This window comes from Dermacentor silvarum, chromosome 6, assembly GCF_013339745.2.
Source record: "Dermacentor silvarum isolate Dsil-2018 chromosome 6, BIME_Dsil_1.4, whole genome shotgun sequence".
In the NCBI taxonomy this organism is placed as follows: Eukaryota; Metazoa; Arthropoda; class Arachnida; order Ixodida; family Ixodidae; genus Dermacentor; species Dermacentor silvarum.
In genome coordinates this window covers 108,676,024-108,693,592 of record NC_051159.1, presented here as the reverse complement: position 1 = coordinate 108,693,592, position 17,569 = coordinate 108,676,024, and the positions used below count along the sequence as shown (strand labels likewise).

Below are 17,569 nucleotides of genomic sequence, written 5' to 3'. Positions count from 1 at the left end.
CGGGCGACCGGCACCGCCGGGCAAAGTGCAGAGGAGTTGTGCAGAGGAGACGCTGCCTCCCTCCCGCGATGCCTTCCCGCTTTCTTGCTTTCGCGTGGGAGATTGAGTGGCCAGTTCCCCTTGCGCCCGGTTGCAAGATAAGCATTTAGTGAAGCAGCACAGCGTCGCCCCGCCTCCCTCCCTCCCATACCCCACGGACTTTCGCGCGACGGTCGCGCTTGCTTTCCGCCGTGCGTTCGCGCTCCGTGATAGCGCGCGTCCCCCGCTCGCTTTCAGTCGCGCATGCGGCACGCGGCGACGATTTTATCGCCCTTGGACTTTATACGGAACCTTACGGCGACGGCGACGGCAGAAATCCGGTTGAAGTGTCCATATAATTGCTATCGCAATAAAATTTTAGGCCTAACATTAAGAGACAGGAAGATATCGGTGTGGATAAGAGAGCAAACGGGAATAGCCGATATTCTAATTGACATAAACAGAAAAAAATGAAGCTGGCCAGGCCATGTAATCTAACCGGTAGACCAGTAGAGTTACAGAATGTATACCAAGAGAAGGGAAGCGCAGTCGAGGACGGCAGAAAACTAGGGGGGGGGGGGGGGGGTGATGAAGTTCGGAAATTTGCAGGCGCAAGTTGAAATCAGCTGGTGCAGGACAGGGGTGATTGGAGATCGCCGGGAGAGGCCTTCGTCCTGCAGTGGACATAAATATAGGCTGATGATGATGATAGACAACATAGCAACCTACCGGACCTTCAAGCACACCGGGCCTCGAGTCTGCCGAGTGAAGTGGTCATGTGTTCGGCCAACATTTTGAGAGAGAAAGCGAAGTGGTTGGCTTCAGGGAGAGTTGGCGGGAGGCGTGAGAAGACTGGTTGCGTGATATAATACCCTCGTCTATTTTCTTTCCTACCTCCTCGCTGATGAGTAAACTGAAACAATAGCATTTACCTCTAGCGCTGGGTGGTGTATTCTACGTCAAAGTTTAATATAAGCGTTGTAGTAAGGAAGATGTTTGTTTTCTGTTACCCAGCCTAAACAAACACTATGAGACTGTGGAACTATCTTCAGGAGCGCGGTCACGGCATACGCTTCGCCTCCTCTCCTTTCATTTGCACAGAAAGATGACCGCGCGTTACAAGTTTCTCGCGACCTAGCGTCGAGATCACGCGTCGTAATAGCAAGGAGCAGCGCCAAGACACCTGAATGTAGCCGCAAATCGATGCGTAAAGGAGGTGGAGCCCAATGAACGGTGATAAGCGCACGCGATGAGACAGAGGCAAGAAGACCTGTCAAGAGCAAGAAGCTCAGACGACCAGACGCGGCACACAGGTTGAAGCACAGATGCTTGTATACGATGTGCGTGAAGTTTAATAATAAACATATGTGAGTAACGTTTGCGTAGACAGCAGGTTGTAGGCATTGTATTGTTTTGCAGTTAATACTATTGAACCGTTTTTTTTTTTTGCTCGTCGTCTTCTGAGACAACAATTGGAACAGAAGCCGTACATTACAATAGAACCAATCGCTTTGTCTGACAACAATGTGACACCAACTTTGTTATAGGGCAGGCTTACCCGAATAGTTTATTTGCGTGAAACAATAATTTCTCTTCCGTAATTTATGCAGCTCTGCTGTCAGATCATTACAAGCTTCCGAGAGCCTGCACTTAAGCAACCAATGCATTTCCCTCCGTATTCCTTTGGCACAGTAGAATCCATGACAGCATCCTCTTCGTCCAGTTCTTCGCTTTAGTACAGTGACACGAATTTGTCTCAAGCACTTCCCGTTGTGCGGCTTTACTCGGGGCTCTGTCTTCCATAATGCGGCAAGCTGTCCCGGAACTAATTTTCTCCTCCCGAATTTTCTCTTTCTACACCATCCCTCATCGTCCACGCATGAGCGAGCCCATTCAGACAGACGTCGTCGGAAGGCCTAAAGGTAATATTGCTGCGCACTAACCAGCGTCCACCGAAATTTCGTCAAGCCATTGAACCGCTGCAGTTCCGTACCATACGCTGGCACCGTGTGGCAAGGATGACTCGGTCACGCATTCGCGTGGCGGCTTCTACATGAATCTGATGAGAGTTAAGCCGTCTGCCCAATACGCGTCCGACGTCACGGTACGTATTGAGACCACCCCTGCTGCGTCGCAGTTTCACACGACGGGGTTCTCAGTGGCCGTCGAATCTTGCTGCTGGGGGGGCGCCGTCGTGGTCGTCGTGTTGGCGGCGGGCGCGGTAGCTGCGGCGGTGCCGGTGCTGTTCAACGGCATCGAAGGTGGCTCCGAGGGCGGCGGCGGCGGCGGTGGACCTCTGGTTTCCGACGGGACGGCGCTCTCGGTCACTCCGGTGGGGAGCACGAGCCGGACGCCCCAGTTGTTCTGGCGCCACTGGACGAGCGCCTGGTGGTGGTGGCGCACCATGAGGTAGATGTCGGCGATGCAGATGAGCCCCGCGAGCACCACGATGATGCAGATGAGCACGCAACCGAGCACCGACGAGATGCCGCTGATCATCTCGACGGCCGACAGCCAGGCGGACACCAGCAGCATGACGCCGCCGAATAGGGACAGGGACATGTCGACCAGGATGTACCAGCGGTTCGGCCGGCTGCTCGGGTCGCGGAGCCAGTCCCAGATGCTCTTCGGAGTCCGCTCCACCTGCGCGGTAGTGTGGAAGACGTGGGTGGCCCCCTCAGTCGATGAATGTACCAGGGACTTAAGACGTGATAGTGCGTGTTCGCACACGAGTCCTCGCAACCATTAGCATTGCACTTGCGCGTGTATTTTATTTTTTTTATCGATTTAAGTCAAGCACTCGATTTCTTCTTTGATTACTCGGAATCAACTGCTTGCTTTTCAATACTCAAGCTGACATTCGAACTCTATTCGTTACATTCTCGCACAATGGAGCTGCAACTGGATGCCCATGGTCGAAGGGACCTCAAGACAGCACGGGCCGCCGACGCACGAAATATTTGAGAACTAAAAGAACTAAGCTGTGTTTCAGTTATAGGTATTTATCATACCATCTTTTTCATATACATGGTGGCGTCGCCTTGTTGTCTTAGAGTCCCTTTCGCCTCGGGCAATGTGCGGCAGCTTTTTTTTTCTTTATTGTACATCGTGTACACAAAGCCAGCAGTGAGTAGAAATGACTCATATGTTTGGATTAGTTGGACTCTAAAGCGAAATAAAGATATAAAGTTGTGCTGTTTCTCGTTGTTTTTTTGTTCTTTTCTCTTTTTTTTCAATTTCTTCTGCCCTCCTTTTTCTAGGGCCTTTGTCTCCAATCTCCCCATTCCTGGCAGAATATAGTATGTAATAATGTAGGCAAATATTTCAACATCAATAAACCTCCGCTTTTATATAAAGAACAGTGTCTCTAAAGCGCTGTACGCTGCTCAGTAGTATGTTCCGGTTCGTTGGCTGGTATTAAAAGAAGATATAGTTCACTGTTTTAGGTAGATGTATTAGAGCACCGAGCTCAAGGTTATCATCGATAACAAGCATACCATTTATTAGCATTTTTTGCCTCTCTAAATATTGAAGGCAGCGTTGAGTGGACGGGCATCGTTGGGGCGCCTTGTTTACCACCTTCGGGACAAACTTAACTCACAGGCAAGAAAGCGTACAATGCCAATATATCAGCTCAGCGTGTCGTGGTTCATGGTGCTGGAGTTATCATCCTGAGGAGTCTTTTCGTTTTATCTTTCTTTACTTAAAAAAAATATTCGCTCTGCGATAACACCACAGCGCTCTCTACTTTCTGTTTGCGCGTTGTTTATCTACATTTTGCAGGCTGCAGTATTAGTTACCTGCGTAGATTTTTCTCCAAATTGTTGGTGTTTTACCTCGTTGCTCTCGCTTATTTTTTACACGTTCTTTAAAGCCTCACACTAACGCGTGTGTACAAATGTGCCAGCGTGGCGTTCGATAAGTTGCCATGCACTGCAACAGAAGTGTCTGCAGGCGAAGCTTCCACCAAAAATTAAAAAAGAAAGAAAGTATGTCAACACGTGAGGTCTTCAACAGGTCCACAATAATTAATTTTTCCCTACCACGCGCTTGCGAGCCATGAAGCTTGGTGCATTTGGTAACAACATTGGTAAAGCATTGCTAACATCATCAGTAATATATATATATATATATATGATACAGAACTTCTCAGAGAAAACTGCCAGCCGCTTAGAGGAAGAGACCGTCAGCTACAACACATCCTTTGGGGATGATTATCTGCGTTAATTCAATTAGCATTCAAGTGGTGTTGCATATGTAATTTCGTGATGGGAAACAAGGAGGAAGGAAAGTATAGGAGGGAGCATACCGCAACGCGATCGTCGCCGACTGTGGTGGCCCAACACGTGATAAGAACGTCACAGCACGGAGGATACGTCAGAGCACGCGGTAGGTTTTAGTACTCCCGGTTGATTTTTTTTTTCAATGCCCATTCGAAACCATTTGAAACTCTTGAAATAAACAAAAACGGAACCAAGAAAACAAAGCAAAACAAGGAACAATCTTTTTCCTTCCTGTATGTGAGCAGCTGCCGGCCGAGCGCGTACCGAATAAAAACTGCCGGTAGCCAAACGTCTCGGCAAATCTCGATTCTCCGTGATCTCGACGCAAGAGGTCACGTGTTGGGCCACCACTGCTGGCTACACGAAGCGTTCGCTTGCCGAAGCTGGCTGCGTGACATAATGCTCCCTTCTATATTTTTCTTCCTGATGGGAAATGCATTATTCGTAGAGATTTTCATGATTATGTTTATGTTATGTAATTATGGAGTGTAAGTTATCTGTTCGGGCCCATACCCAGTGGTCCCAGCTAGTAGACGACATAGGTGACTTGGATGAGCGGCTTAAAAAGACCAGGTAGATATATGATAAACAAATCAATTATGGGGTTTTACGTGCCAAAACCACGATTTGATTATGAGGCACGCCGTAGTGAGGGACTCCGGATTAATTTGGACCACCTGGGGTTCTTTAGCGTGCATCTAAATCTGAGCATACGGGTGTTTTCGCATTTCGCCACCCATCGATATGCGGCCGCCGTGGCCGGGATTTGATCCCGCGATCTCGTGCTCTGCAGCCCGACACCATAGTCACTAAGCAACCACGACGGGTAGATATATGACAGACTCAAAGTTGCTTAAGTAGGCTACGAATAGGGAGCTAGTCGCTATAAAAGGGCACCATGGTCCGTTTCAGAACAGGATCGGTAGGACTTGAACAGTTATTGTAAAAGCAACTGTTTTAAGGAAGAAAACATATGCGACGTGTTTCAGGAACACGTCAGTACTGTAAGTAGCCTACTTTTATCTCTCTCTTCCTCTGTCTCTATCACGCGTGGCTGCTTACGTGTTAAGAAGGCTCTAAAGGTCCATCCAAGTGGTCGTCAGTCTTTGAAAGAAACAAGGGGTCTTGAGGACGCGGAAAAAAGCAACATAAAGATCTTCCTCTAGCCATGAATGTCCGGTTCCTTAATCGCTTGAAGATTACCCGCAAGGCATTAGCCCTGAGGCCATTGTACCAGAAGCCCATTGTTATTTCCGACAAGCAAAGTCGGACCTCCATTGTTCCTGCCCACAGTAGACGGGTCTTCGTGTGACCATCAGCTGATGCTTTATTTTCTCTCTCTCTCACTCATTTACTCCTAAATACAGTGCGCTGTGATTTGTTCTTCCCCGATCGCAGAACATCCTTCCTTTTCTGATGGGCTTCTGTTGGTTTTTGTTGTTTGTTTTTGTTTTTCGAACCTACAGTGTTTTCGCGTTATGCGTACACACCGCAAGCGACCGCGCACGTCGCAAACAAAGGGCAACGAGAGGTCCGAAAGCACACTATGTCTCAGCAGCGCGCACTAGCTGCCGAGTTTCGTATACACTCGATTTGCAAAACAAAAACCGGAGCACACAGCGGCACACTTCGTCACACGATATTCTAAACCTCTCCTTTCGTTTGTGCTCGCTCTCTGCTGGCGAGGAGGATCACGATTTAAATAGACAGTCAAAAGACACTAGACCCATTTATGTGCGCTTCTGTTGTGCAAGTGCCTATACTGTGTGTTTATATCAGAGCCGGACGTTATTGTCTACGCATGTCGCATAGGTTAGATGGAAGAGGGCCAGCGGTCGTTTGTGCGCCTTGGACTGCGCCTTCCGGTGCATTTCCTGGGGCAATTACTCAGCGAACGGTGATTCTGCTGTTCCTGTTACTCTCCCTTACCCTCATCTTTAATTCTACTTGGGGCTACTTGGTGCGGCGCGCTTAGAGGGTGCACGCAAGACGGAACTGTGGGGCCGAATTCACGGAGGTTTTATTTTTAAAGAACCCTTTGTCATTGGCTGACCATCTTCGTTAAGTATATATGGTCTCTGTCTAGATTGTCCGGTGCCTGCTCTTATACGAGCAGCTGCAGCCTAGTAATCGCTTCGTGAATAGTGGGTATAGTAGCCGAACATTAGTTAGTAGCCAAACAATACAGCGCCACTTTCTTGCTCGTCTCAGTTCTGAGCTACTATATATTTAACTCTCGCACTAACAAGTAGCACTGTATACTTATGGCTATGTTGGGACCAAGCCGTAGCAGGGGCTGGCGGGAAATTGAATTAGTGACTGCACGACTTCAACGCTTTGCTGACGACGCGGTGTAAACAATGTCGACCTTATGTAACATAAAAATTCAAACATTCTTCTATTGATAGTTACATCAGCGGGGCATACTTAGGAACCCAAACAAAAAGAAAACGAAATATAATGGTTGGCCCCGTTGCAATGCATGTGCAGTAACCGCCTTGAGTTTATTTCATTTCTCACTTTCATTTCTCACTTTCATTTCTCACGCGTTCTTTCACGGCGCGAGTCTTGTAACATAAGCTGCATGCTTTCGCGGACATACTGACGACGAAGTTCCAGTCGAAATCACTTTCCTGTTTGTAGACACATGTGCGATACCACCGCCAGTCCGGTTTGGTTTGCTCATTCAAGGACATTGCGTGTGTAGCCTTCTCGTCCTGCTGAAATATCACTCCTTTGCTCCCGTAAACCATGACTGGTCAGAATGAGTGGGCTTTGGGCGAGGCTTGTAAAGCTGCCTGCACAATGGGGGTGGCTGAGCCACCCCCAATGTCAATGTGAATGTAAAAGCGGGCGGGCTTGTAGGCCAGCTGGCCGCTAAGAAACAGGAACCGATGAAAGCGGCGTGCTCCCGTGTGGTTCTTTCTCGCCTCAATACAGGCCACTATGTCCTCAGCCCGGCACATTCATGCAAGCGTCGTCGGTTCGAATTGACTCAGCCCGGCACATTCATGCAAGCGTCGTCGGTTCGGATTGACTCAGCCCGGTTTCTGAATGACAGATTGGGCTCTACGTCTCAGACCTGCACAGCAGAGTGGCGGTGAGAGACGCCGTCGCGGATGACTCCCGATTGATTTCGACTAGCTGGAGTTTAACTCATGTAGAGCATCTTAAGTATAAGACCATCTTGCATTCCACCCGCATCGCAACTTGACCGCTACTTCGGGGAATCGAATCCGTGACCTCGAGCTCTGGAACAGAAAGACACAGCCGCTAGGCAACCGAGGCACATCATTCAGACTTCAGAATCAACCTTCTTGCGGTGTTCTTGCTCACGAGCCTACAGAGTCACAGAGAAGCGCTTAAAGCAATAGAAGTAATGTTTACACAGCGTCAGCCGCTACGGTCTTTCCGCATGCTTCCCTTTGAACTGGCTGTCGCGTCTAACCCGGGCGGTGATGGAGCACTGTTACAATGCGTGACCGACGATGTTACAGCCGCCATCAGACTTAAACAGAACAATGAAAACACATCTATAGCTGTTTAATATTAACAAACACGCGCTCAAACGAGCAAACATTGATTGCTTTGGAAAGAAGAGGCATTAAGCTAGCACCATTCAAGGCACGTACTCTAACAAGAAATCTCCAGAACCTTGCGCAGCAGAAGCAAAATGGCGCTGAAATCATGTTCGGGTTTAGTATGACGCTGATTGTACGCCGTTCTCATTATTTTCTTTTTTACTCAATACCGAAGGCTGCGCCCTTTTCGTTCCGCCCTGAGGAAGCCGGCTTTGTCGGAGTGACAGTATTAAGAATGAAGCGTATACACCGATGCGACGCCACCGATAATCGGAGCGTTGTGCCGAGGCCTGCCACGCACGCATTATTCCAAGAGATAACGAAAACGCATGCATGATCACTGAGAGTTCTTACGGCATTGTCATCAAACAATAGCAATAAAAAAAAAAGCTTTCGTGGCATGTAAGTGGTGAACTCTAGTCAGTTCATAGCGCAATTGTTGCAGGAGTCTTATAGTGCGTTCCGACTCCTTCGGTTTGGAGGAGCTTTTGTTCCCTTGTTTTTTTTTTTTTTTTTCCCTTGTTGTCCCCAGAGCTCCTAATGCATAAGTGGCGCAGGAGAACATAACGAGGCAACGGTCATATACAAATGCGAAGTATTACCAGCTCGGGTCTTTCTGAAAGTTATGATTTTCTGTATATATTTATGAAAGTTGTAACTATTTTCTGTATAGGAAGGTCTGAAAAGCGCACAGGCATGGTTGTTTTGTGGTAGGCGTGGCACCACCTTTTCCGCAATCATGGATTGTTATTTGGCATCAACAGGTCACATAATCTCGCCATCAGTATAGGCTAAACAAAATGCCAACGCATGATGACTCGTTACGTGAACGCGCGGTGACAGAGTTTCTGGTGAAAGAGCAAAGTTAAGTTCAGCTATACAGAATTTCCTAAGAGGTATAAGCTTGCGTGTGCCGACACGTGAATGCGCTCGAGCAGCGTTCAAAGATGGGTCGAGCATTTGAAAAATGTCCAGATGAGCGACCTGCAAGAAATGTTATGGGAAGTGCTTTCGCACATGCTTTAACTTCAATCAAAAGCGAGGCCGATGATTTGAGACAAAACAGATGATCTGTGCAGCAGTGCATTCCTGTCTCTAGAAGGTTAAAACGAAGTTCTACCGGATGACTATTGTCAAATTTCCCAATCAGAGGAGGAAAAATGCATGCAAAGAAATGGAGACGACGTGGAAAAAAAAAAAAAAAGAACGAAAGTCTGAAAAACGAAGTGACAAAGTTTCGCTCTCGGTAACGCGGCGTAATACTTTACGAAACTTTGTTGCTCTTTAGGTAAGACTTTCGTACGTTGCGTTGCGTTAAACAAATGGGCAACAAAGAGCACGCTGTGGAGCGCTTTCTTTATCTTCTCGTCTAGTGATCTGTTACATTACTGGGGCGAGAAGTGTAGTCGGTAAACAAAGCAATATGCCACGCGGACAGTGCTGCAGTACACCACTAAAAGTAGGGAAGTTAAAGGAGCAGCATGGATGGGTGCAACACGAAGAGATAAAGGCGAGCTTGGAAACTGGAAAATTAATTTAACGGAATCAGTTACTTATCAGTTACTGTGAAAATGAACTGAAAGTGCCATACGATAACAGGAGTCGGCAAACATACACACTAGAAAAATACGTATTTAGAGCAGATGCAGATTGAGAGCTGATTCTGCGTAAAAATAACACGAATGACTTCCTCTGCAACGAAGGCACGTGCAGCCGGCAGCTTTCGAATTTCATTGCCTTAAGTGCCGAAATAAACAACGGTTCTTTCTAATTTTTATTTATTTTCTTTGTGGTTAAACGAATGCCACGGCTCTTTCACACAGTAATTTTTTGAGTGGGGTTTTACAGTTCATGGCGGAGGAATTTCGAAACGCCCCGTCCGTCGTCCACTGTAAACTAAAACCAACCGCTGCATTCTTCACAATCTGCGTCCATGTGCGAAATATTTTTTACCACTTGCGATACCTTACTGTGAAGTCATTTTTATTTGTCAGTTGATGTCGCTGTAGCTACTTTCACCAGCAGTAAGCCTGAGAAATAAAAGAAAAAGAAAATTTAGAAAATGACGCGACCCATCTCGATTTGCGGTCGGCAGTGACGAGTTCCTGACAGAACATCCATAGAGGGAGGGGAAATCGTTCAGTCTTCTGTGCCGTACTTGAAGCCGTCCGTTACAGTGCCTTTAACGAGGATATGACCGGCGCTTCCGCGGTCACTACGAAAGATCGAGTCAACGACTGCACATTGCAGTCCGGTACCCCCGTGGTGGACAGTGCGAGGAACGTTAACTCACGCACAGCTTCCGTGACACTTCCGCAACCAGTGGAAGAAAAGAAGGATGCACAGTGGTTCTCTCAGCGTATAGTGTTAACCTCTGACCGGCCAGCCGAGCAAACTGAGCAGTCCGCACGAAATAGGTAACGCAGGACTCGTACGTATACTTTGTCGCCATCGCCATAGGCGCTCGTGACCGACCCTCAAAGCGAGAGGAAGCCAGGTCACGCCGGAAGCCCCACTTCGCTTCTCGTAGGCATCTGCCAACGCACGTCACGCAATAGAGCGGCGATGGCTGCGTTCGCGGCTGGTAACCGCGCACCCCAGCGACGAAAAGTACCCTCTGCGAGGCTAATCGCCCTCACTGGCAGATAAAAGTCGCGGTGTGACCCCTCCCCCCAGGTCAAGTATATGCGAGCGGAGGCCTCAGAGAACACGCAGTCTTGGGGACGAAGCCACCGGATGAAATTACGTGATGGCTGCAGCGCCCCGAAAGCAGCACATCGTCTGCTGAGTTTTGTGGGAAGCGCACAGAACGTATTGCGCCCGTCGCCATCGGTAACTAAGGCCCTTTCGGTACACGCTGAAGGTCTATTGCGCGCCACATTCCTGTGCACACCGATCCCACAAAATGTGGACCGTGAGGTTGAGAATGAAACTTGAGCTTGGCAAGCAGCAGTTCTGCCGCTCCACTTTCGTGGATCACGTATGCAAGGCAGCATAAAAACATCCGTGCAGCTTGCGTTTGGCCTGCGTCATGAGCGCAATTCTATTTGTATCCATAATGAGTTTCGGCCGACTGTAATTGCCATATAGCAATACTTAATGCGTGCCGTCATGATGTAATAACTCTACGTACTGTTGAAAAACTACTTTACAACAAATGAAAACACTGCTCCCGATTGTATTCCCCGGCATGACAGGGAGTTTAATGGGGAGTAAAGTATAGAAAAGCAAGGCATAGTCAACAGAGAGTACGGAAAATTAAGAAACGGCGTGCTATAATAAATGGAACAAGCCTCCGCATTGCTACAAAAGGCTTGCTGTATAGATGAGCGGCATTAGCCGCATAGTGATACTTCAGAAACCATAATTTGCAAAGCGTAGTTTTTATTTCTTTTGTTATCATCCGTCGCGCCCCGACATAACTGTGGGGCATGACGGCTTATCACGAAGGCAGGTAGGATGCGAAAATGTGTAGTTGAATCGTTACAAAATACAGCTTCTCGCAGAAACGCGATGATGATAATGATTTCAAATGACATGAGTGGCTTTGAAACGAAGCGGCAGCAAATATTCCCTAGCCTGCTTGAGCTAATCAGGTTTTACAACATCGATAGCATTCTAGCTTTTTGCCTAACTCCTCCTTGATATTTTATATCTTAATTAAAACCTCTATCTCTATATTTTACAGTTATCTATGCCCATAACTAACTCGGCTCTGTCGATCTCGTACTGGTGTTTTCTTTTTTGTTTTTGTTTTGTATTTAGGTGCACGTTAAAGAACCCCAGGTGGTCTAAATTTCCGGAAGTCCCCCGCTACGGCGTGCCTCATAATCAGATCGTGGTTTTGGCACGTAAAACCCCATAATTAAATTTTTAAGCACTATATACGCTGCTTGCGCCGTTTGGACATAGCTTAATCAGCTCCGAAAACGCTTTTGCATGTTCTCTGAAGCTGTGATCAAAGCTTCCTGTCGTCCACCTAGTCACCGTCTACGATATCTCCGAAAACAGAGGTTTTCTAAGCCGCGCTGGCGTCATACACTTCCATTGTAAACAAGGAGGACCTCAGTCTGAAGTAATTAAGCGACTGTAGTAACTGCTGGTATCAGGGCGGACGGAGCACCCAGTGCGAGGTGCGCGCGTTTGTTTGAGCTTACATTCAGCCTCGGATATCAGTTAGGTATTTCTGAAAATTCGTTTCACGAATGTTACCTTACTTCAGCATCCTCAGCACTGTAATTATAAGCTCTGGTTTAGCTGCAACGAGTACTTACGAAACATTTGACGATCCTAACAGCGTTGGTACCGCGTTCTGCTGGAGAATCAGTCGTGCTGTTTACTTTGACAAGGTTCAAGATGTTATGTGTAGATACACTGGGCGACTGCCTTGTTTGCTGGGCAAGGTTTCTGCCTACAAATAAAATAGTTTGGGGAATATTAACCGCATACCGTACAGTGTGAATCACACTTTTCGAGTGGTCGAACGACCAGCTGCAGTGTGCGAGTGCCCGCTAGCAGCACTAAATGCTGTGTTATATATCTGTTTGTTCTATATAGGGTATGGTCCAAGAGCTCCAAGCATGCGGCACGACCATGCGGAGTCTTATTACGTTGTTATCCCGTGTTCTGTTTTATTTTGCCGCAAAAACTTTTTTTTTTGTTTCAGTCTCTTAAGTTCATTCATTTACGACGCATTCACCCACGTTACGGAAATTGCGTACTTACAAATAGCTGTTGGATTCTCTTTATGCGATCCCCTTTCTATATTGTGCCTTAAAGGGCAAAAAAAGGCAATGCTGATCTAAGCACGAAGCAATATTGTGTGTATGATGTTGGTTTGCCAACCGCAGTGCTCGCTGTGTTGAGAAAAGCCTTCGGCCTCTTGCAGGAGGCTAACGTAGACATAGTGAATTGAAGTCTACTAGACTTAATATGCGTGAGAACGATGCCGGTGGCTGATGGAAATGTTTCACAAGAACTCTTCGTCGAATGAAAACCGGTACATCCAACATAGTTCACAACACATACACACACCACGGCTAGCTGATGATGCGCGTCGCATTTTTGCACATCCAAGAGAAATCTCCAGATACGTAGCTACTGCTGCGCCTAAAGGCTACACAGGGGTTGTCCGACGACCTCGTAAGAACTGACATCCCGTAAATTGCACTCAGAACTAGCTAAAACACCTCCAAATCGTTCCGCAGCGCGCGACCGGCAACACATTCAAGCCGCGCCGCCCCGGCTCGCACAAGCCAGAGAGGAGGAAAGGCTCGTCGCCACGGTGCTCGTCGCGTGCCCTTTCCTCCTCGCCCGATGAAAAGGTCTTATATAACTCTATGGGAGCGAATGAAGCCAGCAGCGGCCATATTGCCGGGGGCAAAAGAGGGCGGGCCCAGCACATAGGCGGCCGTGGAAAACGGGCGGCAGTCGAGTGCGTTTTCAGTTCTCCGATTAAAAATTCCCCCCAAAAGATATTTTCTAATCTTACATAAACATTTTACTTGCGATGAGGCAATTTAGTTACAGTAATATATAATACTACATTTATTTCTTGTGCGCATGAAAGCGTGTTAATGATTAGATTCATTTAAAGCGTTAGCATTCTGTGGCGAGTACCCCAGCTCATTGGGGAATATTAACCGCATACACATGAACAACAACACAAGATGGAACTAGAGCAGCGGTGTGGGCTTGGGAAATGTTGATCATAATTTAGCCCAATCGGGTTGCTATGACGAATAATGTCTGTCACATGCTGGTTCATTATTCCGTGCCATTTCAACGTGATCCTCGTTAGTATAGTGGTCAGTATCCCCGCCTGTCACGCGGGAGACCGGGGTTCGATTCCCCGACGGGGAGATTTTTTTTTCTGAATTCAACAAAGGTCTTTAACTTCAAAATATAATTATTAATGTTTTACAATTAACCGTAGGCCACACTTCGGAATTCTCAGCCTGATCCGCGTTTAACACGGAAACAGAGCCATGTGTACCAACCACCATAAGCAACTACGCACCACCTGTGATCGCATTTAACGATGAATGTGCTGGCACCGCTTATCCAGCAGAACACGCATAATACCGCAAGAATTCTTGCGCTGACTGGGGCTTTAACCATAATGTACCTGCAAAAAATAAACTTGTACAATTATTTAAAAAAAAAAAAAAACAATCTCCCCGTCGGGGAATCGAACCCCGGTCTCCCGCGTGACAGGCGGGGATACTGACCACTATACTAACGAGGAAGACGCTGGGTCTTATGTTAAATTGCAATAACACGCCTAATCAATTATAATGGGCATCTTTAGTACCTTTAGTGATATTTGTTTTACTCATCGTGGTCTGTTCTTAGCTACTACTACTTCCCCAATTTTATTAACCTTAACACACGCTATCAAGCACCTGAGCAAGCACCACCATTAAATATGTGATGTTGGATTGTACGGCTGAGAGTAACAAAGCACACTTGCGGGTCGTTAGAGATTATCCCTTCAGTTATATCCAGACGCAAGCGAAATGATTTCGACGGTAATACCAGTCCGTGCAAACGCAATCCACGCCTTGAACTTATGCTTAGCGGATGGTAGTGTTCGCACTCGCAACGCTTCGCACCTTGCGCACTGGCACCAACCTGTCGCGCAGAAGCTTCGTTGCATTATTACAAAAATAATCGGTTAAGCACATGATAGTAAATTAATCCGTACGAAACGGGAATTACGTTTTAACAGAGTATCTGGCGTGGACTAAAGCCCCTCCATACGCGTCTGCACTAAAGCCCCTTCAGCCGCCCCATAAGCCGGCGCAACCCCAACACCACCATTGACACGCGGCGGTGCTGCCATCTCGCGAAGCTGAAAGGAAACGATGGGCTGGTCTAGTAGCGCTCTTTTTGAAATCGGCTGTAGTTTGATTGGTCTTGTCAGAAGAGCATTGGTTTTGTCTTCACGTGCTCGCGCGTGCGTGTGTGGCGTGTTTGTGTGTGCGTGTTTGTGTGTGCGTGTGTGTGCGTGCGTGTTTGTGCATGTGTGTGCGTGCGTGCGTGTGCGTGTGTGTGTGCGTGTGTGTGTGTGTGTGTGTGTGTGTGTGTGTGTGTGTGTGTGTGTGTGTGTGTGTGTGTGTGTGTGTGTGTGTGTGTGCGTGTGTGTGCGTGTGTGTGTGTTAACTTTCGTACCGTTTTCAATTGTGTCGTTCGCGCTGCTTTCCCGTTCCTACGCTTCCATCCTGATGAACAAGTGTCACTGCGACTACCGTCAAAAGGCGGTTTCACGCGCTTCTATTGTTATCACCGCGGAATGCGATTTTACGTTTGCATTCTTGAATAGCGTTGCAATTCATCGCGACGTTTTCGGACGGTTGCTATTCACGTTTCGGCGCGTCGTTTAAAGCGATTGATTCTAAATAGAAAATATAATCAATTTGGGAAGTTCGATCGCACGTTCTGCCAGTTTTAAACTGGCAAATACCTTTCGTTATACTGTTTCGCTTCTTACAGCAGTAAACTCTAGCTACACCGTACACTCACGTATCTTCAAAGCATGCTCAATTCCTTTTGACAAAACGTTCATCCTTTAGAAGAAAAGTATTCGTCAAATAATGGAAGCATCCTTGAAAGTGTACAACGGGTGGGAAGAAGCGGAGGAGGTGAGGCGCTGCCCATTATGTAGATTGGGGTCGAGAGACCAGCTGCTCACCAATTAACGAAACGCAGCGAAATACACACGGTACGTACAAGCAACAGTTCGCTCTGCAACGATGGGAAGCGCACCCAACAGGCAAATCGGTTGGTTGTAGCGCGAAGGCTGAGCAGCACATGTACAGCCTCCCGCATTTTACAGCGAAAGCTGTATATGACTAGGCGAAACGAAAAACCGTTCGCCACATGTTTAGATAAACGTCTCCATTGGCTGCGCCGTCAGTTAGTCGTTCTCTACGTCGCACCTCAAGCGCGCGCGCGCCATTGGCAGCGCGGTTAGTGACGTCGTTAGCGAACGCGTTCCCGCATTTGCCACGTTGACGCTGCTCTGCCCGCAACGCCGCTTCCTCGGCTCGCCGTTGTCGCACGCGTTCGATATCTCGAGTTAGCGCGGCGTCGTGGTTAGCAGCATCCGCGCACCATTGGCGCTTGCGTTCCACTAGAAACACAAACATGTCACGAATAATTGAGAAACGCTTGAATACAGCGTAGGGATTAACCCACTGCTGAACACCGGGGCCGCACGTTTCAGCTTCGCTGGTTAACCATTTGTACGGAGTGCTTGGGCGGTTTTTTTTTATTTATTTAACTATAGTCGGCCCTAGAACACTATAATATGGTCGTACGTCGTCCTGAAGGAACATCGCATTAGAAGACTCTTGCACAGGAGAGTGCTTAATGCACTTGAGAGTATTTCTGCCAAGTCTCGTCGATTATCGCCGCTTATATATAGGCGCTAAAATGACGCGTGATGGACCATCGCGCGATATACTTAGAAATGCGGGAGGCTGTACGTGCATACTCTGCAGAAGCTGCCACATCACATGAAGCCTTTAACATGCATGCGCTCCTATTTGTATATCCACGATTTGCGAACGCATCGTTTGAAGCTTAACAAATAGCAGGAATATAAAGAGGGCTGCTGATCCCCTAATGCTGAAAAAGCGTTTGCTTCAAGTTTTTTACAAACTTTAATTTTAGTATTACATATAATTGAAGGTACTAAAAAAAACTGCTGATCGAAAAAAAAAAAACGTTAAGTTCTGCTCATCACTGTCGTCTCTTTTATATCTAGATTTGCTCACACTGATCTAGTAAAACAGGGTCTGGTAATTCTGCCTGTCAGGGTCATGAGGTCGTGACACATGACAGGTATGACAGGTGCTTCGGTGTGGCCGCCATTGCACGGTCTTACAATTTAAGCGGTCATCGATGCTGAGTTGCAGCGTAGTTTATCGTGTCTATGCAATTTATAGGGCGCGTACCTTGAACTGGTACGAGCAGATGTTGCACTCGTCGGTGTTTCGTCGCGAGAGCCACTCCTCGAGGCACTCCTTGTGGACGAGCCCGATGGTGCCCTTGCAGTTGCACGGCGACAGCAAGCTGCCGGCGCGAGAGCCACGGAAGCAGATGCGGCACATGGGCGACTCGCCCATGCTGGACGTCTCGTCCGCGTTGTCCGATCCATCGTGCGTGCCGCAGCCGCCACCGCCGCCTGAACGCGACGAGGCCTCTTCGGGCCGCCCTTCCGACGACGCCATGGCCGCCCCCGTGCCCCTTAGCGCCCGCGTGGCCGCATCCCTGGGACAGTCCGACCCCTGCCCCGCAAGGGCTGCTGCCGTCTATCTCCTCTTCCTCATCTTCTGCGGATGGCGCGCGTCCTTTCCGCGATTCTCTGTTACCGCCCAATTCGTGGCATATCCTCCCGTATAGTGGGTTGAGCCATATAGCACCTGGGATCAGCCAACAACCATAGAGTTTAGTGTTATAGTGAGAAACTCTATGCCAACAACCAACCACCCAACCTTGCCGCGATTGCTGAAGATGGCGCGCACACTAAACGCAGAAAGAATGAGAAGGAATAAACTTTATTTCTAGAAATGAGCCAATGGTGAAATCGCCCGAGGTCGGCGGCGTCCCTATAGTCCAGGATGCCGTGGGCCTGAGCCGATAGCTTGGCACTGCTCACAAGACGATGCTGGTCTCTAGGGC

The 17,569-nt window shown here is 48.0% G+C and overlaps 1 protein-coding gene and 2 non-coding genes across 3 annotated transcripts; 1 reads left to right on the top strand and 2 right to left on the bottom strand.

Moving 5' to 3' along the window:
* Positions 1–2,151: 2,151 nt before the first annotated feature.
* LOC119456819 (E3 ubiquitin-protein ligase MARCHF3) lies at positions 2,152–17,203 on the bottom strand. Its single transcript, XM_049668629.1, has 2 exons — positions 16,843–17,203; positions 2,152–2,661 (listed from the first exon to the last, which is right to left on the bottom strand). Exons 1-2 carry the CDS (start codon positions 17,116–17,118, stop codon positions 2,158–2,160), a joined length of 780 nt encoding a protein of 259 aa, XP_049524586.1. The 5' UTR covers positions 17,119–17,203; the 3' UTR covers positions 2,152–2,157.
* Positions 13,673–13,744, top strand: Trnad-guc (transfer RNA aspartic acid (anticodon GUC)). Its single transcript has one exon. It is a non-coding gene; the product is annotated as a tRNA-Asp (tRNA).
* Positions 14,058–14,129, bottom strand: Trnad-guc (transfer RNA aspartic acid (anticodon GUC)). The gene has a single exon. It is a non-coding gene; the product is annotated as a tRNA-Asp (tRNA).
* Positions 17,204–17,569: the final 366 nt, after the last annotated feature.

What these genes read in the sequence shown, in the direction of transcription:
- LOC119456819 (XM_049668629.1), bottom strand. Translation starts at nt 17,118, where the DNA reads ATGGCGTCGTCGGAAGGGCGGCCCGAAGAGGCCTCGTCGCGTTCAGGC. An exon ending in TCTGCTCGTACCAGTTCAAG is followed by an intron (nt 2,662 to 16,842) that starts GTACGCGCCCTA and finishes ACTACCGCGCAG; the next exon opens with GTGGAGCGGACTCCGAAGAG.